The 25,451-nt window shown below is 43.6% G+C and overlaps 1 protein-coding gene across 6 annotated transcripts in view; it reads right to left on the bottom strand.

Moving 5' to 3' along the window:
- Positions 1 to 25,451, bottom strand: part of LOC106581265 (RNA-binding protein Musashi homolog 2) — a 443,530-nt gene that overhangs the window by 144,096 nt on the left and 273,983 nt on the right. For all 6 annotated transcript variants that reach the window (XM_045703896.2, XM_045703899.2, XM_045703902.2 and 3 more), the window contains exon 8: positions 1,055 to 1,137. In XM_045703896.2, the coding sequence (XP_045559852.1) occupies positions 1,055 to 1,137 (83 nt within the window). The remainder of the gene's footprint in view (positions 1 to 1,054; positions 1,138 to 25,451) is intronic.

Genomic DNA, 25,451 nt, shown 5'->3' with positions numbered 1-25,451 from the left:
CTAAGGAGGGAGAGTTGTGTATCAGTGGTAGTGTTGACTAAGGAGGGAGAGTTGTGTCGTTGTGGTAGTGTTGACTAAGGAGGGAGTGTAGTGTAGTAGTGGTAGTGTTGACTAAGGAGGGAGAGTAGTGTAGTAGTGGTAGTGTTGACTAAGGAGGGAGAGTAGTGTAGTAGTGGTAGTGTTGACTAAGGAGGGAGAGTAGTGTTGTAGTGGTAGTGTTGACTAAGGAGGGAGAGTAGTGTAGTAGTGGTAGTGTTGACTAAGGAGGGACAGTAGTGTAGTAGTGGTAGTGTTGACTAAGGAGGGAGAGTTGTGTAGTAGTGGTAGTGTTGACTAAGGAGGGAGAGTAGTGTAGTAGTGGTAGTGTTGACTAAGGAGGGAGAGTTGTCAGTGCACGGCAGGCCAGGATATGGAGCCATGCCAGGTCTGATATTTTCCCCCTACGCTGCTACACTGCACTGTCTGAGCCACAGCAGGCTGCATGAGTCACAAGGCAACTAGCGCAGGCTAACAATACACCCAAGCTTCACCACCACCACCCTTCTCCTCTCTGCCCACCATGGCCTTGCCGTCCTGGGCCTCAGCCAGCCTGCTCATAGCATCCCCCCACAACCACCTGGTCAACTGGCCATTAACCCTGACCCGAGACCAATCTCCTGGAAACACACTGCCACTACTGAAGATTAACAATAAACATCAACACCAGGTCTGGCATCAGGTGTGGCATTGAAACAGCCTGGACTGATAGGTTTAATGTTGTTGTTTTTTCAATAATGCCACCAGCTTTCAGACATGGATAGCTGTTCCAGCCTGATTTGCAGGGTGGTTTTGCATGAGGTAGGGACAGGTTGTTTTGCCCTTCTGCCAGGAACGGCTCACACACACAATTTCATGGTGTGTGGTCATCAGTGCACAGTGCACACCACTGACTCCATAGCCCTAAAAACCTGTGTGTGTGTGAGATGCCTGTCGTCATTACCGCTCTGCTAAAGAGAAAATCAAATATTAATCCAGCCAGCACCGTTTGCCGTTTTGAAAAGCGAGAGCCACTCACCATTTTATTATTGATTTCATGAAAGTGGATCTCGCATACTTTCTCCACAACGTCCTCAACCTCGAAAGTTACAAAGCCGAAACCTGCAGGCAGGACAGAGCGGTAGAGAAAATGACAGGAAGAGGGGGATGGCGAGAGAAAGAGAGTGAGTGAAAAAGGAGGAAAAAGGGAGAGAAAAATAGAGCATTGGTTATAGTCAAGATTTATAGAACAACTTCTATTTGAAAGACAGGCAACATATAAAAATGTGTCCCCTAAATGTAGCTAAATAAACCTAATAAAGATGCAGTTATAGACCTGGAACGGCTGTACAGCTATGTGCAATAAAAATGATATAGTCCTCATTATTAGAATAACTATATTCCTGCTTCACAGACAGAAGAGGAGGGAATTGCCACAAAGCTCATTAAATGGAATTCATGGACCCTGGCCTAGCCCGTGAATTTCATTACAGATATTCTCTGCTCCTTCATTGATATTTCACTGTAAAACACATTCCAGTTTTATGGTAATGTCAGGCCATATCATATTATTGATACATAGAACATTATACAAATCTTGCAAATCAGCAACAAGCATTGATTGATAACTAATAGAGGGTAATCTAGTGACTCATGGGCCAAAGCTTGACCTGATTATCTAATTCATAACTAATAGTGGCAGGCAGGTAGCCTAGCGGTTAGAGGCAGGCCAGCAACCGGAGGGTTGCCAGTTCGAATCCCGGGTCCAACGTGAACAATCTGATGGGAATGTAGCTGGCATCAGGGTTGCTAGTATCAAATGTTAGATGCCATTGCCTAAGATGGACCTTGTATGTAATGATCAATAAAGCGATCTTCATTTTAGAGTATTAATCTAGTGGCCCATGGGCCAAAAATTGACTGGATTATCTACATGCCACATAAGGGGATGACATTATGAAGGCATAAGCAGGAAAGCAGGAAAGCCTTCCATTCCATGCCCTGTTGACTAATCAGTACTCTCTCTAAAACAAACACACAGAGCGGAGTGGCGGAGCGGAATAGAGCTGAAGTTGTACGCCCCGCTGTGACAAGCTGAAACAAGGCTTTGGTTTTTAAGAGAGTGGGAGATAAGCCTGTGGGAGTCAGGGGGTCAACAGGGTTTGACAGAGAGCCAGCATGTGTCCGGGCAGGGCCCCCCTTCTCCACACGCCAGCAGATATGGACAGATAAAAAGGCGGGAGGGCCGATAAGAGGGTCACGGAGAGAGCAGCCGTTCCGACAACCCCCCCTGTCCCGCCTCTACACACACCACAGTACACTAACAATGAGTTATTACACAGTACAGTGCAGGGCATTCAATTCACAAACATGCACACATACATACACACACACGCAAACACACGCACTAACTCTGCCCGCATGTTACATGTACACATAATCCACTCCCCCAACCCCCCATATGAGGTTGGATCTATATAGGCATTAGACATCATCAAGCAGGTTTCAGTGATCAAAGCCGCCTACACTCTCTCTGGTGTGAGGTAGGAAGTGAAGCTCATTAGTCAATGACCTGCCCTCTCTCCATGACTTCCTGTTCTGATCCAGGGGGACTTCCTGGAGTGATGCACAGCACACGTCAGACAGAGAACTCAACTCTCAAGCCCCTCTCTATCAATCTCTCTCTCAGGAACATACAGTATTACATCAATGAAACACAGATCACATAGCAATAAGAGTCAGAACACACTAAAAACAAATGTTTTAAATATTGTGCTTTTATTAGTCTTTCATCCTCTTCCCATTCATTATCTCTCCCTCTGTCTAGTTTCTCTCTCTCTCTAGTTTCTCTCTAGTTTCTCTCTCTCTCTCTAGTTTCTCTCTAGTTTCTCTCTAGTTCCTCTAGTTTCTCTCTAGTTTCTCTCTCTCGCTAGTTTCTCTCTCTCTCTAGTTTCTCTCTAGTTCCTCTAGTTTCTCTCTAGTTTCTCTCTCTCGCTAGTTTCTCTCTCTCTCTAGTTTCTCTCTCTCTCTCTCTCTAGTTTCTCTCTAGTTTCTCTCTTTCTCTCTAGTTTCTCTCTCTCTCTCTAGTTTCTCTCTCTCTCTCTAGTTTCTCTCTTTCTCTCTAGTTTCTCTCTCTCTCTAGTTTCTCTCTAGTTTCTCTCTAGTTTCTCTCTCTCTCTAGTTTCTATCTCTCTCTAGTTTCTCTCTAGTTTCTCTCTCTCTCTAGTTTCTCTCTCTCTCTAGTTTCTCTCTAGTTTCTCTCTAGTTTCTCTCTCTCTCTAGTTTCTATCTCTCTCTAGTTTCTCTCTAGTTTCTCTCTAGTTTCTCTAGTTTCTCTCTAGTTTCTCTCTAGTTTCTCTCTAGTTTCTCTCTCTCTCTAGTTTCTCTCTAGTTTCTCTCTCTCTAGTTTCTCTCTAGTTTCTCTCTCTCTCTACTTTCTCTTGTTTCTCTCTCTCGCTAGTTTCTCTCTAGTTTCTGTCTCTCTCTAGTTTCTCTAGTTTCTCTCTCTCTCTAGTTTCTCTCTAGTTTCTCTCTCTCTCTAGTTTCTATCTCTCTCTAGTTTCTCTCTAGTTTCTCTCTAGTTTCTCTCTAGTTTCTCTCTCTCTCTAGTTTCTCTCTCTCTCTAGTTTCTCTCTCTCTCTAGTTTCTCTCTAGTTTCTCTCTCTCTCTAGTTTCTCTCTAGTTTCTCTCTAGTTTCTCTCTCTCTCTAGTTTCTATCTCTCTCTAGTTTCTCTCTAGTTTCTCTCTAGTTTCTCTCTAGTTTCTCTCTCTCTAGTTTCTCTCTGCTCTCTAGTTTCTCTCAGTCTTCTCTCTAGTTTCTCTCTAGTTTCTCTCTAGTTTCTCTCTAGTTTCTCTCTCTCTAGTTTCTCTCTCTCTCTAGTTTCTCTCTAGTTTCTCTCTCTCGCTAGTTTCTCTAGTTTCTCTCTCTCTCTAGTTTCTCGCTAGTTTCTCTCTAGTTTCTCTCTAGTTTCTCTCTCTCTCTAGTTTCTCTCTAGTTTCTCTCTCTCGCTAGTTCCTCTAGTTTCTCTCTCTCTCTAGTTTCTCTCTAGTTTCTCTCTCTCTCTAGTTTCTCTAGTTTCTCTCTCTCTCTAGTTTCTCTCTAGTTTCTCTCTCGCTAGTTTCTCTCTAGTTTCTCTCTCTCGCTAGTTTCTCTCTAGTTTCTCTCTCTCTCTAGTTTCTCTCTAGTTTCTCTCTCTCTCTAGTTTCTCTCTAGTTTCTCTCTCTCTCTCTCTCGTTTCTCTCTCTCTCTAGTTTCTCTCTCTCTCTCTCTCTCTCTAGTTTCTCTCTCTCTCTAGTTTCTCTCTAGTTTCTCTCTCTCGCTCTAGTTTCTCTCTAGTTTCTCTCTAGTTCCTCTAGTTTCTCTCTAGTTTCTCTCTCTCGCTAGTTTCTCTCTCTCTCTAGTTTCTCTCTAGTTTCTCTCTCTCTCTCTCTAGTTTCTCTCTAGTTTCTCTCTCTCTCTCTAGTTTCTCTCTTTCTCTCTAGTTTCTCTCTAGTTTCTCTCTAGTTTCTCTCTCTAGTTTCTCTCTCTCTCTAGTTTCTCTCTCTCTCTAGTTTCTCTCTAGTTTCTCTCTAGTTTCTCTCTCTCTCTAGTTTCTCTCTCTCTCTAGTTTCTATCTCTCTCTAGTTTCTCTCTAGTTTCTCTCTAGTTTCTCTCTCTCTCTAGTTTCTCTCTAGTTTCTCTCTCTCTCTAGTTTCTATCTCTCTCTAGTTTCTCTCTAGTTTCTCTCTAGTTTCTCTCTAGTTTCTCTCTCTCTCTAGTTTCTCTCTAGTTTCTCTCTAGTTTCTCTCTCTCTCTAGTTTCTCTAGTTTCTCTCTCTCGCTAGTTTCTCTCTAGTTTCTCTCTCTCTCTAGTTTCTCTCTAGTTTCTCTCTCTCTCTAGTTTCTCTCTAGTTTCTCTCTCTCTCTCTCTCGTTTCTCTCTCTCTCTAGTTTCTCTCTCTCTCTCTCTCTCTCTAGTTTCTCTCTCTCTCTAGTTTCTCTCTAGTTTCTCTCTCTCTCTCTAGTTTCTCTCTAGTTTCTCTCTAGTTCCTCTAGTTTCTCTCTAGTTTCTCTCTCTCGCTAGTTTCTCTCTCTCTCTAGTTTCTCTCTAGTTTCTCTCTCTCTCTCTCTAGTTTCTCTCTAGTTTCTCTCTCTCTCTAGTTTCTCTCTCTCTAGTTTCTCTCTAGTTTCTCTCTAGTTTCTCTCTCTCTCTAGTTTCTCTCTAGTTTCTCTCTAGTTTCTCTCTCTCTCTAGTTTCTATCTCTCTCTTTTCTCTCTAGTTTCTCTTGTTTCTCTCTCTCGCTAGTTTCTCTCTAGTTTCTCTCTAGTTTCTCTCTCTCTAGTTTCTCTGTAGTTTCTCTAGTTTCTCTCTCTCGCTAGTTTCTCTTGTTTCTCTCTCTCGCTAGTTTCTCTCTAGTTTCTCTCTCTCGCTAGTTTCTCTCTAGTTTCTCTCTCTCGCTAGTTTCTCTAGTTTCTCTCTCTCGCTAGTTTCTCTCTAGTTTCTCTCTCTCTCTAGTTTCTCTCTAGTTTCTCTCTCTCTCTAGTTTCTCTCTAGTTTCTCTCTCTCTCTCTCTCTCGTTTCTCTCTCTCTCTAGTTTCTCTCTCTCTCTCTCTCTCTAGTTTCTCTCTCTCTCTAGTTTCTCTCTAGTTTCTCTCTCTCTCTCTAGTTTCTCTCTAGTTTCTCTCTAGTTCCTCTAGTTTCTCTCTAGTTTCTCTCTCTCGCTAGTTTCTCTCTCTCTCTAGTTTCTCTCTAGTTTCTCTCTCTCTCTCTCTAGTTTCTCTCTCTCTCTAGTTTCTCTCTCTCTCTAGTTTCTATCTCTCTCTAGTTTCTCTCTAGTTTCTCTCTCTCTCTCTAGTTTCTATCTCTCTCTAGTTTCTCTCTAGTTTCTCTCTAGTTTCTCTCTCTCTCTAGTTTCTCTCTCTCTCTAGTTTCTATCTCTCTCTAGTTTCTCTCTAGTTTCTCTCTAGTTTCTCTCTAGTTTCTCTCTCTCTCTAGTTTCTCTCTAGTTTCTCTCTCTCTCTAGTTTCTCTAGTTTCTCTCTCTCTCTAGTTTCTCTCTAGTTTCTCTCTAGTTTCTCTCTAGTTTCTCTCTAGTTTCTCTCTCTCTCTAGTTTCTCTAGTTTCTCTCTCTCGCTAGTTTCTCTCTAGTTTCTCTCTAGTTTCTCTCTAGTTTCTCTCTCTCTCTAGTTTCTCTCTAGTTTCTCTAGTTTCTCTCTCTCGCTAGTTTCTCTCTAGTTTCTCTCTCTCTCTAGTTTCTCTAGTTTCTCTCTCTCGCTAGTTTCTCTCTAGTTTCTCTCTCTCTCTAGTTTCTCTGTAGTTTCTCTAGTTTCTCTCTCTCGCTAGTTTCTCTTGTTTCTCTCTCTCGCTAGTTTCTCTCTAGTTTCTCTCTCTCGCTAGTTTCTCTCTAGTTTCTCTCTCTCGCTAGTTTCTCTTGTTTCTCTCTCTCGCTAGTTTCTCTCTAGTTTCTCTCTCTCTCTAGTTTCTCTAGTTTCTCTCTCTCTCTAGTTTCTCTCTCGCTAGTTTCTCTCTAGTTTCTCTATCTCTCTCTCACGTTTCTCTCTCTCTCTAGTTTCTCTCTCTCTCTCTCTCTAGTTTCTCTCTTTCTCTCTAGTTTCTCTCTAGTTTCTCTCTAGTTTCTCTCTCTAGTTTCTCTCTCTCTCAGTTTCTCTCTCTCTCTAGTTTCTCTCTAGTTTCTCTCTAGTTTCTCTCTCTCTCTAGTTTCTCTCTCTCTCTAGTTTCTATCTCTCTCTAGTTTCTCTCTAGTTTCTCTCTAGTTTCTCTCTCTCTCTAGTTTCTCTCTAGTTTCTCTCTAGTTTCTCTCTCTCTCTAGTTTCTATCTCTCTCTAGTTTCTCTCTAGTTTCTCTCTAGTTTCTCTCTAGTTTCTCTCTAGTTTCTCTCTCTCTCTAGTTTCTCTCTAGTTTCTCTCTAGTTTCTCTCTCTCTCTAGTTTCTCTCTCTCGCTAGTTTCTCTCTAGTTTCTCTCTCTCTCTAGTTTCTCTCTAGTTTCTCTCTCTCTCTAGTTTCTCTCTAGTTTCTCTCTCTCTCTCTCTCGTTTCTCTCTCTCTCTAGTTTCTCTCTCTCTCTCTCTCTCTCTAGTTTCTCTCTCTCTCTAGTTTCTCTCTAGTTTCTCTCTCTCTCTCTAGTTTCTCTCTAGTTTCTCTCTAGTTCCTCTAGTTTCTCTCTAGTTTCTCTCTCTCGCTAGTTTCTCTCTCTCTCTAGTTTCTCTTTAGTTTCTCTCTCTCTCTCTCTAGTTTCTCTCTCTCTCTAGTTTCTCTCTCTCTCTAGATTCTCTCTCTCTCTAGAATCTATCTCTCTCTAGTTTCTCTCTAGTTTCTCTCTCTCTCTCTAGTTTCTATCTCTCTCTAGTTTCTCTCTAGTTTCTCTCTAGTTTCTCTCTCTCTCTAGTTTCTATCTCTCTCTAGTTTCTCTCTAGTTTCTCTCTAGTTTCTCTCTAGTTTCTCTCTCTCTCTAGTTTCTCTCTAGTTTCTCTCTCTCTCTAGTTTCTCTAGTTTCTCTCTCTCTCTAGTTTCTCTCTAGTTTCTCTCTAGTTTCTCTCTCTCTCTAGTTTCTCTAGTCTCTCTCTCTCTCGCTAGTTTCTCTCTAGTTTCTCTCTAGTTTCTCTCTAGTTTCTCTCTGTCTCTCTCTCTCTAGTTTCTCTCTAGTTTCTCTAGTTTGTCTCTCTCGCTAGTTTCTCTCTAGTTTCTCTCTCTCTCTAGTTTCTCTAGTTTCTCTCTCTCGCTAGTTTCTCTCTAGTTTCTCTCTCTCTCTAGTTTCTCTGTAGTTTCTCTAGTTTCTCTCTCTCGCTAGTTTCTCTTGTTTCTCTCTCTCGCTAGTTTCTCTCTAGTTTCTCTCTCTCGCTAGTTTCTCTCTAGTTTCTCTCTCTCGCTAGTTTCTCTTGTTTCTCTCTCGCTAGTTTCTCTCTAGTTTCTCTCTCTCTCTAGTTTCTCTATCTCTAGTTTCTCTCTCTCTAGTCTCTCTCGCTCTCTAGTTTATCTCTCTCTAGTTTATCTCTCTCTAGTTTATCTCTCTCTAGTTTCTCTCTCACTCTCTAGTTTATCTCTCTCTAGTTTCTCTCTCACTCTCTAGTCTCTCTCTCTCTAGTCTCTCTCTCTCTAGTCTCTCTCTCTCTAGTTTCTCTCTCTCTCTAGTTTCTCTCTCTCTCTAGTCTCTCTCTCTCTAGTTTCTCTCTAGTTTCTCTCTCTCTCTAGTTCCTCTAGTTTCTCTCTCTCTAGTTCCTCTAGTTTCTCTCTCTCTCTAGTTCCTCTAGTTACTCTCTCTCTCTAGTTTCTCTCTCTCTCTAGTTACTCTCTCGCTCTAGTTTCTCTCTCTCTCTAGTCTCTCTCTCTCTAGTTCCTCTAGTTTCTCTCACCCTAGTTCCTCTAGTTTCTCTCTCTCTCTAGTTCCTCTAGTTACTCTCTCTCTCTAGTTTCTCTCTCTCTCTAGTTACTCTCTCTCTCTAGCTCTCTCAGTCTCTCTCTCTAGTTTCTCTCTCTCTCTAGTTTCTCTCTCTCTCTAGTTTCTCTCTCTCTCTAGTTTCTCTCTAGTTTCTCTCTCTCTAGTTCCTCTAGTTTCTCTCTCTCTCTAGTTCCTCTAGTTTCTCTCTCTCTAGTTCCTCTAGTTTCTCTCTCTCTCTAGTTCCTCTAGTTACTCTCTCTCTCTAGTTTCTCTCTCTCTCTAGTTTCTCTCTAGTTTCTCTCTAGTTTCTCTCTAGGTTTCTCTCTCTCTCTCTAGTTTCTCTCTAGTTTCTCTCTCTCTCTAGTTCTCTCTAGTTATCTCTCTCTCTCTAGTTTCTCTCTAGTTATCTCTCTCAGTTTCTCTCTAGTTTCTCTCTAGTTTCTCTCTCTCTCTAGTTCCTCTAGTTACTCTCTCTCTCTAGTTCCTCTAGTTTCTCTCTCTCTCTAGTTTCTCTCTAGTTTCTCTCTCTCTAGTTCCTCTAGTTTCTCTCTCTCTCTAGTTCCTCTAGTTTCTCTCTCTCACTAGTTTCTCTCTAGTTTCTCTCTCTCACTAGTTTCTCTCTCGTTTCTCTCTCTCTCTCTCGCTAGTTTCTCTCTAGTTTCTCTATCTCTAGTTTCTCGCTCTCTCTGTCTAGTTTCTCCCTCTCTCTCTGTTTCTCTAGTTTCTCTCTCTCTCTCGCTAGTTTCTCTCTAGTTTCTCTATCTCTAGTTTCTCTCTCTCTCTGTCTAGTTTCTCCCTCTCTCTCTGTTTCTCTAGTTTCTCTCTCTCTCTAGTCTCTCTCGCTCTCTAGTTTATCTCTCTCTAGTCTCTCTCGCTCTCTAGTTTATCTCTCTCTAGTTTCTCTCTCTCTCTCTAGTCTCTCTCGCTCTCTAGTTTCTCTATCTCTAGTTTCTCTCTCTCTGTCTAGTTTCTCCCTCTCTCTCTCTAGTTTATCTCTCTCTAGTTTCTCCCTCTCTCTCTGTTTCTCTAGTTTCTCCCTCTCTCTCTCTCTCTCTAGTTTTTCTCTCTCTCTCTAGTCTCTCTCTCTAGTTTATCTCTCTCTAGTTTCTCTCTCTCTCTAGTCTCTCTCTCTCTCTAGTTTCTCTATCTCTAGTTTCTCTCTCTCTCTAGTTTTTCTCTCTCTCTCTAGTTTATCTCTCTCTAGTTTATCTCTCTCTAGTTTCTCTCTCTCTCTAGTCTCTCTCATCTCTAGTTTATCTCTCTCTATATAGTTGCTCTCTCTATATATAGTTTCTCTCTCTCTCTATAGTTTCTCTCTCTCTATAGTTTCTCTCTCTCTCTGGTTAAAGTAATGGAAAATAAATAAACATAAATATGGGTTGTATTTACAATGGTGCTTGTTCTTTACTGGTTGCCCTTTTCTTGTGGCAACAGGTCACAAATTGGTAATTGGTATGTCAAATTGTATGTTCCTTTTGATGGCATAGAAGGCCCTCCTTGCCTTGTCTCTCAGCTCGTTCACAGCTTTGTGGAAGTTACCTGTGGCGCTGATGTTTAGGCCGAGGTATGTATAGTTTTTTGTGTGCTCTAGGGCAATGGTGTCTAGATGGAATTTGTATTTGTGGTCCTGGCGACTGGACCTTTTTTGGAACACCATTATTTTTGATTTACTAAGATTTACTGTCAGGACCCAGGTCTGGCAGAATCTGTGCAGAAGATCTAGGTGCTGCTGTAGGCCCTCCTTGGTTGGTGACAGAACCACCAGATCATCAGCAAACAGTAGACATTTGACTTCAAATTCTAGTAGGGTGAGGACGGATGCTGCAGACTGTTCTAATACTCTCGCCAATTCGTTGATATATAGGTTGAAGAGGGTGGGGCTTAAGCTGCATCCCTGCCTGACTGTTTTTTGCCAATTTTAACCGCATATTTGTTTGTGTACTTGGATTTTATAATCTCTCTCTCTCCCTCCCTCCTGTCAGTTCGCTCTGGTCTGGGTCTCAGTCAGCCCTGGGCCTTTCTCCCTCTGTATGTATCCTCTGCTCTCATTCACTTAAGCACCGCTGCGTGTTCCCGCTGTGTCAGCTAATCAAAAACTAGGGCTCTGCCTCCCATCTGCAATCAGTCCCGTCATTCATCCAGTACAGAGCACATTACTCCTGGCCCCGTGTACTGGGGCCTCTGGGGCCTCCGCGGTCCCCATTAGTGATGAATCAAATCAAAGACAACCGCTGCACATTCATTCTGTTTAAAGGCAGCAGGTAGAGTAGGAGGAAATGAAAACGTCTGTACAGTGAATAGTTCTGTATAGTGTAAAAGTGCATCATGTTGTATACGGTTGGTTCACGCTAGGCTTGTACATGTATATACAGCAGCTCATGAATGTGTAGCGCTGAGAAAGAAGATGTTTCATTTCACGTCCACAAAGGACTCGTTTATCTGTGGCGCTCTCAGAGATCCACAGAGAGAGACTTCAACAGGTTTCCTGCGATAGGGGAATAGGCACAAATCCAAGAAGACACAGCTAAAAGGGAGTGTTGAGGTGGTGTGTTGTTGCGTGAGCGAGTGGGCTCTTTAAAGAGAGCGTTCGGGGTGTGTGCTGTGCATATGAGGAAGTATCCCCTGTGATTTCTAGAGAGAAAGACATTTCCATGTGTCTGTTGAGGCCCCCGGGCAGCGTAATTCTTTCTGCCTTTGAGGATGGCCTGGGTCCTCCATATCTCCCCTCCCAATACCGCCCCCCAACCTTATCAGCGCCACACCGACCACTTCTGACAACCAACAAATCAGCTGTCAGGAGCAATTTCTCACCAGCTGAGAGGGAGCCGTCGCCGCTGGGTGGTGTGGAGCAGGAGAGAGAGGGAGGGAGAGAGGTATGTGGGAGGGAGTGTTAACACACCTGCCCTTTGCTGGAGATATCTACTCCACAATACAGCTCTCTCATATCCCCTGCTAGGAGTGGAGGTGGAGGGTACACTGCACCTCCTACACTAACCACTAAGAACAGTGTTGTGAGTCCTAGTTCTCCTTCTCCCTGAAATTATAGATAAGTTGCTTGCTGAAAATCAAACATCTGCTTTGGGCCTGCGTCGAAAGTGTCCTAAATGCACCTTGAAATGTGATGTACTCAGTATCTCTTCATTAGTCTCTCGCTATCTTCCACTCTCTTGTCTTTCCTTCTCTCAGCTCCCTCTCCAAACCCAGGGTGTAGGGATGAGGATGAGGCAACGATCTGGTCTGCTGTCTCTGTCAGAGTTCACAGCACTATTGACAAAGTCAGCTCCCACCTCAGCATTGGACGAGGCAGGTAGCCAATCAATTTGCTCCGGGAGGGGGTTGCTTAACGACGAGGCTGTAACTAACGGCCTTATCAAAGTCAAATCAGGAAAAAGAAGAGAGAGAGCGAGAGAGAAGACAGGCTATGTGCACACTGCCCACAAAATGAGGTGGAAATTGAGCTGCAAATGTATGACCATATTAGAGACACATATTTCCCTCAGATTACACAGACCCACAAAGAATTAGAAAACAAATCCAAATTTTGATAAACTCCCATATCTATTGGGTGAAATACCACAGTGTGTCATCACAGCAGCAATATTTGTGACCTGTTGCCACAAGAAAAGGGCAACAAGTGAAGAACAAACACCATTGAAATACAACCCATATTTATGTTCATGTATTTTCCCTTTTGTACTATTTGCACATTGTTACAACACTATATAGCCATAATATGACATTTTAAATCTCTATTCCTTTGGAACTTTTGTGAGTGTAATGTTTACTGTTCATTATTTATTGTTTATTATCTATTTCACTTGCTTTGGCAATGTAAACATGTTTCCCATGCCAATAAAGCCCTTTGGATTTGAAATGAGAGAGATTGAGAGATGAAGAGAGAGAAAGAGAGAGAGATGGAGAGAGTGAGAGTAAAACCTGAGAGAAGAGAATAGGAGTTCCTCCACCTCCACATGGTAGTGTTTGAGATGTGGCATCCCCTGCCTTGCCTCATCGCAACATTAACTTGTACATTTAGTGGCCTAACCACCTAAACAGGCCATTTCCTCCTACCTGCCACCCCCCACTGCTGCTGGAGAACCACACAAACTGGTGTTCTCTCCTCACAATGTCAGACTTTCTTTTTGTTTTACTCTTTTCTCTAACTTTCATAGACGATTCCCCTCAATGACAACACATGGATTTCCAATCTGGGGTGCAGTAATAGGTGGTAGTGGTCATTACCAAGGCGTCGGGATGGATCTCACACTTATTAGCTGGCGGCGGCTAACCACACGGCGGTCTCTGCAGACACCCCCCCCCCCGCCCCCCCCAGACAGAGAGACATTCACAGCCTCTCACTAAACAAAGAGGCTGAAACAGCCAGCCTTAATGCCAGTTCCCATCGGAGTGCCGCTGCACAAATAAAATTAAAATGCTGAATCAATGAGTGGTCAACTGACCTTTGCGTCAAGAGGCCCAGCCTGCCCCCGGGCGGTTGGATGTATTTAAAAGGAAGAGGTACATGACCAAATCACATATTAATACCGTGGCTTCCATCCCCTGCAGAGGAGGACCAGTAAATAAGGGAAGCACACAGTGAATAGAGAGGGGAAGGAAGGGTTCTGCTTGTAGCCTGTGGCCCTTTCTCTTATAGATAGATAGACAGACAGACCCACACAATCACGCACCTCAAGGGCAAACACACACATGCACGCGTACACACACACCAAGGAAGCCAGCCAAATAATGATCCTAACGATGTCTTGCGGTATTGATTCATCTAGTAATAAAAAGATAAGCACTCAAAATAACAGTATTGCATTTCACCTCAAGGCAAATACAGTCTACAAATCTGTTAAAGGGGCAATGGCCATGAATACAGATGAAGTATTTATTCAGAATGTAACAGAGATCTTTCCATAGAACAAAATAGTTCCCCCTCTGCTCTGTGTAAATAAATATACACTGTACCCAGTTGCTGAAACTATATGAATGATTGAGAAAATAAAGTAGCATTCAAAGTTGATGAAAAACGTTGGAGGCGCACAGACTGGTTTGTTTTTGTCATTTAGGGCGCATCGCCTCTCTCATTCTCTCTCTCGTTCTCCCTCTCTTTCTCTCGTTCTCCCACTCCAAAACCCCCATTCAATTTACTCCCAAGTGTGAAAAATCATTTGCATACACACAGAAACTATGCCAGTGCTGTCACAAATGGCATCCAATTCCTGCTCTCCATCAGTGTGTGAGGGCCGGGGGGGGGGTTCCGTCATGCTTTGTCTTTGAGTGTGTGTATGTTGTTTATTGCTGTTGGTTTGTGTGTTACTGTGTGTGCATTTGTCTGTTTGTGACATCCTTCCTTCAAAAGGACTTTTCGATGGATTTAATTTCAGGAGAATCTAACAGCATGGTCCTTTTCACAAGGACTGACCCTGGGCCTTTACGAGCGTCTCTGTAAGAGCGTACGCGTGTACCCTGTTAGGCATGTGTGTGCTTGTGTGTGCATATAAGCATGTGTTTGTGTGTGTGTGTTCCCATGCGTCACCTCTGACAAGTCCCGGCTCCAAACCGCAATCAAACACCTTTCAGAGGAAAGCGAGAGGAGGGAGGTGAGGGGGGAAAACCTGTGACAGGCGCAGACAACAGCGGACACAATAAAATCAAAGCCGGTGTCAATTAAATTCTCCTCTGGCTGATAAATGGGTCCCCTTCCCCATCCATTAATAACCAGAGCCAAGCGCCACGACAAAACGTGTCAATGGGGCGCATTTTTTAGCCTGCCAGTCTGTCTGCTCTGTTCGCTAGGCTAGCAGTAGGCAGGGAGGGAAAAATAAACCTAGCCTTGCTTCTCCTTGGGAGAGACCACAGGGGAGCAGCGGGCAACATGCATCCTTAAAAGTCAATAAATAGATGGGCATGCATCGATGGGAGTTTGCGGTCTTATTTATACATCCTCTTAATCAAAAAGGGAGAAAAAAAACTTGGGAAGCTCTTGGGAACTCTGATCTCTTGTAAACTAAATGAGAGTGGACAGAGGAATCAATTGGAATACTAGCCATCCTGCTACAATATAATGACTCGGGTGAAATACGTTTAGCAGAGTGACGGGAGGAGAAACGCCAGGAAACCGGAGAGAAAGGAGAGGAGGAGGGAATGAAAAACCGGCTCCAATGGACACAGGAGGCTGAGTGCTGTCACAAAGACACTCAAAACAAGTGTGTGTGTGTGTGTGTGTGTGTGTGTGTGTGTGTGTGTGTGTGTGTGTGTGTGTGTGTGTGTGTGTGTGTGTGTGTGTGTGTGTGTGTGGGAATACAGTATATAATAGACATGTAACACAGTCCCTTTGTAAGGCCAACCTACAACAGACAAATGGCCCACAGCTTAGAGCAGAAACATTGGTTTTGTATGACATTAAGGTCACTCTTCAAGTTTCCAGTTGTATTAGTCGTATGTACAGGATACACATGGTATACACTGGCCAACTAAATGCTTACAATGCTTACAATGTAACAACAATAAGAAATAATGAAAGATAAGAATATGAACATAAAGTAAATGGCTCAGTAGAATAAAATAAACATTTTAGCATCAGTATAATACTTACATATGTATGTGCTGATGTACTGGACTGTCACCCAAGATAAATGTCAGCATTAAACACCCAAAACCTTACGCAGAGGGGAGAAATATAAAACAAATACTGAACGCTGCAAAACAAATCATGGCTCCAGAAGCACTAATGATCCCCAGCTCTGCTCCCTTCATTAGGTGGAATGGATGGAGCTCGAGGAGCTGTGTATGCAGATTTAACCCAGTGTGCCTGACCAATAGAAGAGAAGGAGAAACAACCAGTCTCATGCAGTAGAAGAGGAACAGTGGGACACACCATGAGGAGGAAGAGGATTGCCACTGCCAGATAAAGGCCTGAGCACACCCCAGCCCCTTAGCCAGTGGTAATACAACAAGTAATACGTCATCTGTCACTGTATAGGCCTACTAGCCAGTTTAAAATATAGATATTTATAATTAGGCTTCTAGTACGAATCGACAACATGATATCAGTGGACAGTGTTTCTCTACAAGACGAGGTGATACACAGTACAGTGTAGGTCCATGCAGAGCGGAATGCACACCAAACCAACCATAGGACCTCCACACATATAACTGAGCCATATTTACCCCGTCGGTGGTTCTGACAGGCCCAGAAATGGAACGACATATATTACATAATATAATAATAATAATAATAATATATGCCATTTAGCAGACGCTTTTATTCAAAGTGACTTACAGTCATGCGTGCATAGATTTTACGTATGGGTGCTCCTGGGCAGCAGCTCTGAGGGTGATGCATTGTGACAGCTCTCAGCTCATAATAACAACAACAACACTGACTGTCATGGTTGCTGTGTCGCTGGAGCAACAACTCCAATTTCACCCCTCTCTCTCTCCCTTTCTCTCTTTTCTATCTCCCTCACTCTCCCTCCATCTCTTTCTCTCTGTCTCTCTCCCTCTCCTTTCCTCCATCACAGACTAATGTGATTACACTGGCATCAAAACAATTTGGCCTTTAATTACAACAAGACACATCGAGACGAGAGCCATGAGCGGCCCTTCTCACAGGGACCAAGTGGCATGAGTCATGACCAATGAAGAGAGAGAAAAAAACATGATGGGATTATGTGATTGCTACCAGACAGACAATCTCATAAATGGAAGTGGTGGCGAAGCTGTCTTAAATGAAAGAGATGGTACAGTGGACTGGGGGGGTAACTTCAGGGGTGATCCTTCAGAGAAAGGTTGGCTGAAGAATTACAGCTCTATTGGGATTTGTGTTAGTTAGCTAACAGCTCTCCTTCAGCTTTCAGACTCAACAACATCAACATGGCTGATTATGAATGTTGTATCTGGATTAAGTGAAACTCTCTGAAGACACATAAATGAATGTATATTTGATGAGAGTAGATTTACCTGCAGGCAGAATGATGAAACGGGAGATCATAACAACATGGCGCACTTCAGCTCTGGTTAACATCTCCTACTGAAGGACTGAATGTATTCAGTGATTGAGGGGTGAATAGTATGACATCTGGATGCTGACTCAATCTGACTCCCAACTGGGAGTAACTTCCTCTCTATTTTTCGACCTATGTGGATTGGAGGTGCATCATGCACTTCAGCCAACTGTTGAGCTGGTTCTGCTATGGTCAAGGACTGCCAGGGTCAAGGACTGCCAGGGTCAAGGACTGCCAGGGTCAAGGACTGCCAGGGTCAAGGACTGCCAGGGTCAAGGACTGCCAGGGTCAAGGACTGCCAGGGTCAAGGACTGCCAGGGTCAAGGACTGCAGGGTCAAGGACTGCCAGGATCATGACCACCAGGATCAAGGACTGCCAGGATCATGGACTGCCAAGGTCAAGGACTGCCAGGGACAAGGACTGCCAGGGTCAAGGACTGCCAGGGTCAAGGACTGCCAGGGTCATGACTGCCAGGATCAAGGACTGCCAGGATCAAGGACTGCCAGGGTCAAGGACTGCCAGGGCCATGACTGCCAGGATCAAGGACTGCCAGGGTCAAGGACTGCCAGGATCATGACCACCAGGATCATGGACTGCCAGGGACAAGGACTGCCAGGGTCAAGGACTGCCAGGGTCAAGGACTGCCAGGGTCATGACTGCCAGGGTCAAGGACTGCCAGGGTCAAGGACTGCCAGGGTCAAGGACTGCCAGGATCATGACCACCAGGATCAAGGACTGCCAGGATCATGGACTGCCAAGGTCAAGGACTGCCAGGGACAAGGACTGCCAGGGTCAAGGACTGCCAGGGTCAAGGACTGCCAGGGTCATGACTGCCAGGATCAAGGACTGCCAGGATCAAGGACTGCCAGGGTCAAGGACTGCCAGGGCCATGACTGCCAGGATCAAGGACTGCCAGGATCAAGGACTGCCAGGACCAAGGACTGCCAGGATCAAGGACTGCCAGGATCAAGGACTGCCAGGGTCAAGACTGCAAGGGTCAGGACTGCTAGGACCAAGGACTGCCAGGGTCAGGGTAAGTGTTGAGAGGTGAGAGCACAATCTGTCACCCCACAGGAAGAGGTGAAGAGGGGATAGAAAGAGAGAAGTACTGGAGGGAGAGGTGGAAGACAGAGAGGGGGAAGAGAAAGAGAGACAGAGAAACAGAGCGAGAGAGAAAGAGACAGAGACTGACAGAGAGAGACAGAGAGAGACAGATACTGATAGAGAGACAGACAGAGCGAGCGAGACAGAATGACAGCGACAAAGAGAGACAGAGAGAGAGAGAGACAGAAAGACAGAGACAAAGAAGAAAAGTGAAAGAGATGGAGAGAAAAGAGAAAGTGGGAAAGTGATCTAAACTGATGAATAATTAAACAGGACAGCTGACCTCATCCCACTAGCCTAGGGCTGAATAGACCTCTATAGATTTCAGCCACTACCTCTAATCAGCTGCAACCAGCAAGACATCACCTTTCATTCCCCTCCACTTTTAACACAAAAACCAATTAGGTTAATTACAGAAGCCCATTCTTGCTCAGGTTTATAGCTTCTCAGTTAGATCTATGTATCGTCCTTGAGACTGGCTGTGGATGTCAACAGTCTCTGTGGATGTCTCCAGCCCCAGTAGGGTGTCTCCTCTCTGGGTTCTTTGAAGGAGCTGGGGTGTGGAGACGTGGATGGTGATGGATGCTGGGGGAGTACAGGGCACACACACAGGCAGACACTGCAGATGGCTCCCTGACTCCACTCGTACAGATACAGGCCTAGAGAGTGTGTGTGTGTGTGTGTGTGCACATGAGTTTACTATAGATGTCCTTTTGTGTCACAGAGAGTGTGAGCTTGTGAGCATCAAAAGCAGGCCCCTGCTGTTTATTTATAAGATGGGGTGAGATAGGTTTGTTGTCAGCAGAAGAATATCTTAATCCATTCATTTCTGTTTATTCTGTAAAGCCGATGTATGTTATATGAAATACGCATGCTTACTGATATTTAGGAAATAAAATCTGTCTATTGCACACCCCACAGAAAACAAGATGTCCCCCCGAAATATCCAGCTACATTTACTTGCTTTATATACAGTTGAAGTCGGAAGTTTACATACACCTTAGCCAAATACATTTAAACTCAGTTTTTCACAATTCCTGACATTTAATCCTAGTAAAAATTCCGTCTTAGGTCAGTTAGGATCACCACTTTATTTTAAGAACGTGAAATGTCAGAATAATATTAGAGAGAATGAATTATTTCAGCTTTTATTTCTTTCATCACATTCCCAGTGGGTCAGAAGTTTACATACCCTCAATTAGTATTTGGTAGCATTGCCTTTAAATTGTTTAACTTGGATCAAACGTTTCGGGTAGCCTTCCACAACCTTCCCACAATAAGTTGGATGAATTTTGTCCCATTCCTCCTGACAGAGCTGGTGTAAGGTTTGTAGGCCTCCTTGCTCGCACAAACTTTTTCAGTTCTGCCTACACATTTTCTATGTGATTGAGGTCAGGGCTTTGTGATGGCCACTCCAATACCTTGACTTTGTTGTCCTTAAGCCATTTTGCCACAACTTTGGAAGTATGCTTGTGGTCATTGTCCATTTGGAAGACCCATTTGCGACCAAGCTTTAACTTCCTGACTGATGTCTTGAGATGTTGCTTCAATATATCCACATAATTTTCCATCCTCATGATGCCATCTATTTTGTGAAGTGCACTAGTCCCTCCTGCAGCAAAGCACCCCCAAAACATGATGCTGCCATACCCATGCTTCACGGTTGGGATGGTGTTCTTCGGCTTGCAAGCTTCCCCCTTTTTCCTCTAAACATAATGATGGTCATTAAGGCCAAACAGTTCTATTTTTGTTTCATCAGACCAGAGGACATATCAGCAAAAAGTATGATCTTTGTCCCCATGTGCAGTTGCAAACCGTAGTCTGGCTTTTTTATGGCAGTTTTGGAGCAGTGGCTTCTTCCTTGCTGAGCGGTCTTTCAGGTTATGTCGATATTGGACTTGTTTTACTGTGAATATAGATACTTTTGTACCGGTTTCCTCCAGCATCTTCACAAGGTCCTTTGCTGTTGTTCTGGCATTGATGTGCACTTTTCGCACCAAAGTGCGTTCATCTCTAGGAAACAGAACGCGTCTCCTTCCTGAGCGGTATGACGGCTGTGTGGTTCCATAGTGTTTATACTTGCGTACTATTGTTTGTACAGATGAACGTGGTACCTTCAGGCGTTTGGAAATTGCTCCCAATGATGAACCAGACTTGTGGAGGTCTACAATTTTTTTTCTGACGTCTTGGCTGATTTCTTTAGATTTTCCCATGATGTCAAGCAAAGAGGCACTGAGTTTGAAGGTAGGCCTTGAAATACATCCACAGGTACACCTCCAATTGACTCAAATGATGTCAATTAGCCCATCAGAAGCTTCTAAAGCCATGAAATCATTTTCTGGAATTTTCCAAGCTGTTTAAAGGCACAGTCAACGTAGTGTATGTAAACTTCTGACCTACTGGAACTGTGATACAGTGAATCATAAGTGAAACAATCTGTCTGTAAACAATTGTTGGAAAAATTACTTGTGTCATGCACAAAGTAGATGTCCTAACCGACTTGCCAAAACTATAGTTTGTTAACAAGAAATTTGTGGAGCGGTTGAAAAACTAGTTTTAATGACTCCAACCTAGTGCATGTAAACTTCCGACTTCAACTGTAGATCAAGATAATGGCGCCGGAGAATATGGCTGCCGTTTTATGGTCCCGTAACCAATTGTGCTATTGTGTGTTTTTTGGCGTAATTTGTAACTTATTTTGGACATAATGTTTCTGCCACCATCTATTATGACCAAAAGTAGCTTCTAGATATCAGGACAGCGATTACTCACCTCGTACTGGGAAAATATTTTTTCTTTGACGAGTCGGACGTAAAGGATTTACTTCAGACACCCCGTCATTCACAGGAGAAAGAAACGGAAATATCGGGGAAATAAGTCAGGGTGCCTTGTAAGGATCCGACGGCGAGTGGGTAATCTGCCTTTACCATCAGTCCTATTAGCCAATGTACAATCATTGGAAAATAAAATAGATGAACTACGATCATGTATATCTTACCAACGGGACATTACAAACTACAATATCTTATGCTTCACCGAGTCGTGGCTGAACGACGACATGAATAACATACAGCTGGCAGGTTTAAAACCTGTTATGGCTGGGGGTTCCGCTAGCGGAACATCTCGACAACATCCGGGGAAATTGCAGAGTGCGAAATTCAAATTAAATTATTAGAAATATTTAACTTTCATAAAATCACAAGTGCAATACATCAAAATAAAGCTTAACTTCTTGTTAATCCAGCCGCCGTGTCATATTTCAAAAAGGCTTTACGGCGAAAGCAAACCATGGGATTATCTGAGGACAGCGCCCCATCATACAAAGGCATGACAAACATATTTCAACCAGGGAGGTGCGACACGAAAGTCAGAAATAACGATATAATTCATGCCTTACCTTTGAAGATCTTCTTCTGTTGGCACTCCAAAATGTCCCAGAAACATCACAAATGGTCCTTTTGTTCAATAAATTCCTTCTTTATATCCCCAAAATGTCAATTTATTTGGCACGTTTGATTCAGAAATACACCGGTTCCAACTCGCCCAACATGACTACAAAGTATCTAATAAGTTACCTATAAACTTGGTCCAAACATTTCAAACAACTTTCCTAATCCACCTTAGGTATCCTAAAATGTAAATAATCTATAAAATTTAAGACGGAATATACTGTGTTCAATAGCGGATAAAAACAACGTGGAGCGAGCTCCAGGTCGCGCTCAACAAACAATAGAGTCCACTTGGCTTGACACTCACAATGAACAGCCCTACTTCTTCATTTCTCAAAAGAAAAACATCAACCAATTTCTAAAGACCTTTGGCATATCGTGGAAGCTATAGGAACTGCAAACAGGTTCCTCATAAATATAGTTTCCCATAGAAACCGAATTGAAAATACAGTGACCTCAAAGTTTTTTTCCTGGATGGTTTGTCCTCGGGGATTCACCTGCCAAATAAGTTCCGTTATACTCACATACATTATTTTAACAGTTTTAGAAACTTTGGAGTGTTTTCTATCCCAATCTACCAATTATATGCAAATCCTAGCTTCTGGGCCTGAGTAACAGGCCATTTACTTTGGGCACGCTTTTCATCCGGATGTGAAAATAGTGCCCCCTAGCCCAAAGATGTTAAAGCTGTGTCGGCAGGATAAACTGCAGACCACACTAATTAAACTAATTAAACTGCAGACCACACTAATTACAAAGAGAGTTGTCATCTATATTCTTCGTAGCTGTGTATTTACCACCACAAACCGATGCTAGCAATAAGACTGCACTCAATGAGTTGTATACAGTCATAGGCAAACAGGAAAACGCTCATCCAGAAGCGGCGCTCCTAGTGGCCGGGGACTTTAATGCAGGGAAACTTAAATCCGTTTTTAACAGACTTAAAACCTAATTTCCTCCATTTGGCAAATCTTACCATAATTCTATCCTACTGATTCCTGCTTACAAGCAAAAACTAAAGCAGGAAGCACCAGTAACTCGGTCAATAAAAAAGTGGTCAGATGAAGCAGATGCTAAGCTACAGGAATGTTTTGCTAGCACAGAGTGGAATATGTTCCAGGATTCTTCTGATGGCATTGAACAGTAAACCACATCAGTCACTGGCTTCATCAATAAGTGCATTGATGACATCGTCCCCACAATGACTGTACGTACATACCCCAACCAGAAGCCATGGATTACAGGCAACATCCGCACTGAGCTAAAGGGTAGAGCTGCCGCTTTCAAGGGGCGGGACTCTAACGTGGAAACTTATCAAAGAAATCCCACTATGCCGTCCGATGAACCATCAAACAGGCAAAGCTTCAATACAGGACTAAGAATGAATCGTACGACAACGGCTCCAACACTCGTAGGATATAGCAGGGCTAGCAAACTATTACAGACTACAAAGGGAAGCACAACAGCGAGCTGTCCAGTGACACAAGCCTACCAGATGAGCTAAATTACCTCTATGCTCGCTTCGAGACAAGCAACACTAAAACATGCATGAGAGCATCAGCTGTTCCGGACAACTGTGTGATCACGCTCTCTGTAGCTGATGTGAGTAAGACCTTTAAACAGGTCAACATTCACAAGGCCGCAGGACCAGACGGATTACCAGGACATGTACTCCAAGCATGAGCTGACCAACTGGCAAGTTTCTTCACTGACATTTTCAACCTGTCCCTGACTGAGTCTGTAATACCAATATGTTTCAAGCAGACCACCATAGTCCCTATGCCCAAGAACACTAAGGTAACATGCCTAAATTATTACTGACCCGTAGCACTCACATGTGAAGCCATGAAGTGCTTTGAAAGGCTGGTCATGGCTCACATCAACAACAATATCCCAGAAACACTAGATCCACTCCAACTTGCATACCGCCCCAACAGATCCACAGATGATGCAATCTCTATTGCACTCCACACAGCCCTTTTCCACCTGAACGAAAGGAACACCTATGTGAGAATGCTATTCATTGACTACAGCTCAGCGTTCAACACCATAGTGCCCTCAAAACTCATCCCTAAGTTCACTCATGACTGCATGGCCAGGCACGACTCCAACACCATCATTAAATTTGCCGATGACACAACAGTGGTAGCCCTGATCACCGACAATGATGAGACAACCTATAGGGAGGAGGTCAGAGACCTGGCCGTGTGGTGCCAGGATAAGAACCTCTCCCTCAACGTGATCAAGACAAAAGAGCTGATTGTGGACTACAGGAAAAGGAGGATCGAGCACGCCCCTATTCTCATCGACGGGGATGTAGTGGAGCAGGTTGAGAGCTTCAAGTTCCTTGGGGTCCACATCACCAACAAACTAACATGGTCCAAACACACCAGTTGTCAAGAGGACACGACAGCCTATTTCCCCTCAGGAGACTGAAAAGATTTGGCATGGGTCCTCAGATCCTAAAAATGTATACAGCTGCACCATCGAGAGCATCCTGACTCGTTGCATCATTGCCTGGTTTGGCAACTGCTCGGCCACCGACTGCAAGGCACTACAGAGGGTAGTGTGTACGGCCAAATACATCACTGGGGCCAAGCTTCCTGCCATCCAGGACCTCTATGCCAGGCAGTGTCAGAGGAAGGCCCTAAAAATTGTCAAAGACTCCAGCCACCCTAGTCATGGACTGTTCTCTCTGCTACCGCACGGCAAGCGGTACTGGAGCGCCAAGTCTAGGTCCAAAAGACTTCTTAACAGCTTCTACCCCCAAGCCATAAGACTCCTGAACTGCAAATCAAATGGCTACCCAGACTATTTGCATTGCCCCCCCCCCTCTTTTACGCTGCTGCTACTCTCTGTTTATTATCTATGTATAGTCACTTTAACCTCAATTACCTCAACTAACCGGTGTCCCCGCATATTCACTCCACACCAGTACCCCCTGTATATAGCCTTGCTATTTAGTGTTTTACTGCTGCTCTTTAATTAATTGTTACTTTTATTTTTATACTTATCTATTTTTTACTTAACATGTATTTTTCTTAAAACTGCATTGTTGGTTAAGGACTTGTAAGTAAGCATTTCACTGTAAGGTCTACACCTGTTGTATTCGGGGCATGTGACTCATACTATTTAATTTGATTGTATTTGTTCAGTACATCAGCATTTCTCCTCTACAGTCCACTGAGTCTCTCAGCTACAACTCTATCCTAAAGCCTGTTGATAAATCTGTTGTGTCCACATTGGTGTATGTAGGTCACTGAGCAGCAATGGTCCATCAATTCTACTGTCCTACTTAGAAAGACACACACACACACAAACACACACACACCTAGTGTGTTGGAAAAAGTGGAATCTTTAACTCAAGTTCTCCTACCCTACCTCCCCCCGTAACAGTTTCCCCATCCAACCAACACATACTCCTTCGACCTCAACTTCATACAACAACAATAAATAAATCCAGCAGCGCGAGCCAGAAAAACTAAGTTAGAGCGATAAGAGGAAAAAGAAATGCATATAAACAAAACCAAGTTAAAGCAGTTAAAAAGTAGCCTGGATGTTATCAGTACAGAGCCCTTGGAATAAGATTGCCTGTTCTTGTTGGGCTCCAACTTTAGCTGAAATTAATCAGGCTCAGTCTCAGGCACAAAGCCCTGCATGGTAATGAGCCTGCTTATGGTAATGCTGATACAGCCCACTTCTGTCTTATAAAATAATAACATCTTTAGAAGAACAGGAAAAATCAATCAAGGGGACCAATCACTGTCAGGTGTCCATTATGTGCTTGGCACGTCAGAGGAATTGGCTCTTGGGGTGCAACACTGCCTTTCCGGAGCGATACCAACAACAAAAGGCAGGCATCTAGAAACAAAACTCCCTCCAAAGCCAACCATAAAGTACTTAATTTGAGCATAAAGTCATAATTCTGTACTTAGTTAATGAACGAGCCAAGCAATTGAAAACAGATTTTTGTGACATATTTTATACTGAACAAAAATATAAACGCAACATATAACGTGTCTGTCCTGTGTTTCATGAGCTGAAATAAAATATCCCAGAGATGTCCCATACGCACAAACAGTTAATTTCTCTCACATTATGTGAATAATCCCTGTTAGTGAGCATTTCTTCTTTGCCAAGATAATCCATCCACCTGACAGATGTGGCATATCAAGAAGCTGATTAAACAGCATGATCATTACACCAGTGCACCTTGTGCTACGGACAATAAAAGGCCACACTAAAATGTGCAGTTTTGTCACACAACACAATGCCACAGATTTCTCAAGTTTTTAGGGTGTGTGCAATTAGCATGCTGACTGCAGGAATGTCCACCAGAGCTGTTGCCAGAGAATTGAATGTTCATTTCTCTACCATAAGCCACCTCCAACGTCATTTTAGAAAAATTGCCAGTATGTCCAACCGGCCTCACAACCGCAGACCATGTGTAACCCCGCCAGCCCAGGACCTCCGCATCCGGCTTCTTCACCTGCGGGAT

This window comes from Salmo salar, chromosome 20 (genome assembly GCF_965601325.2).
Source record: "Salmo salar chromosome 20, fSalSal1, whole genome shotgun sequence".
Taxonomy (NCBI): Eukaryota; Metazoa; Chordata; class Actinopteri; order Salmoniformes; family Salmonidae; genus Salmo; species Salmo salar.
Note: the sequence above shows the minus strand (reverse complement) of the source record. Positions and strands in the feature narration are given on the sequence as shown.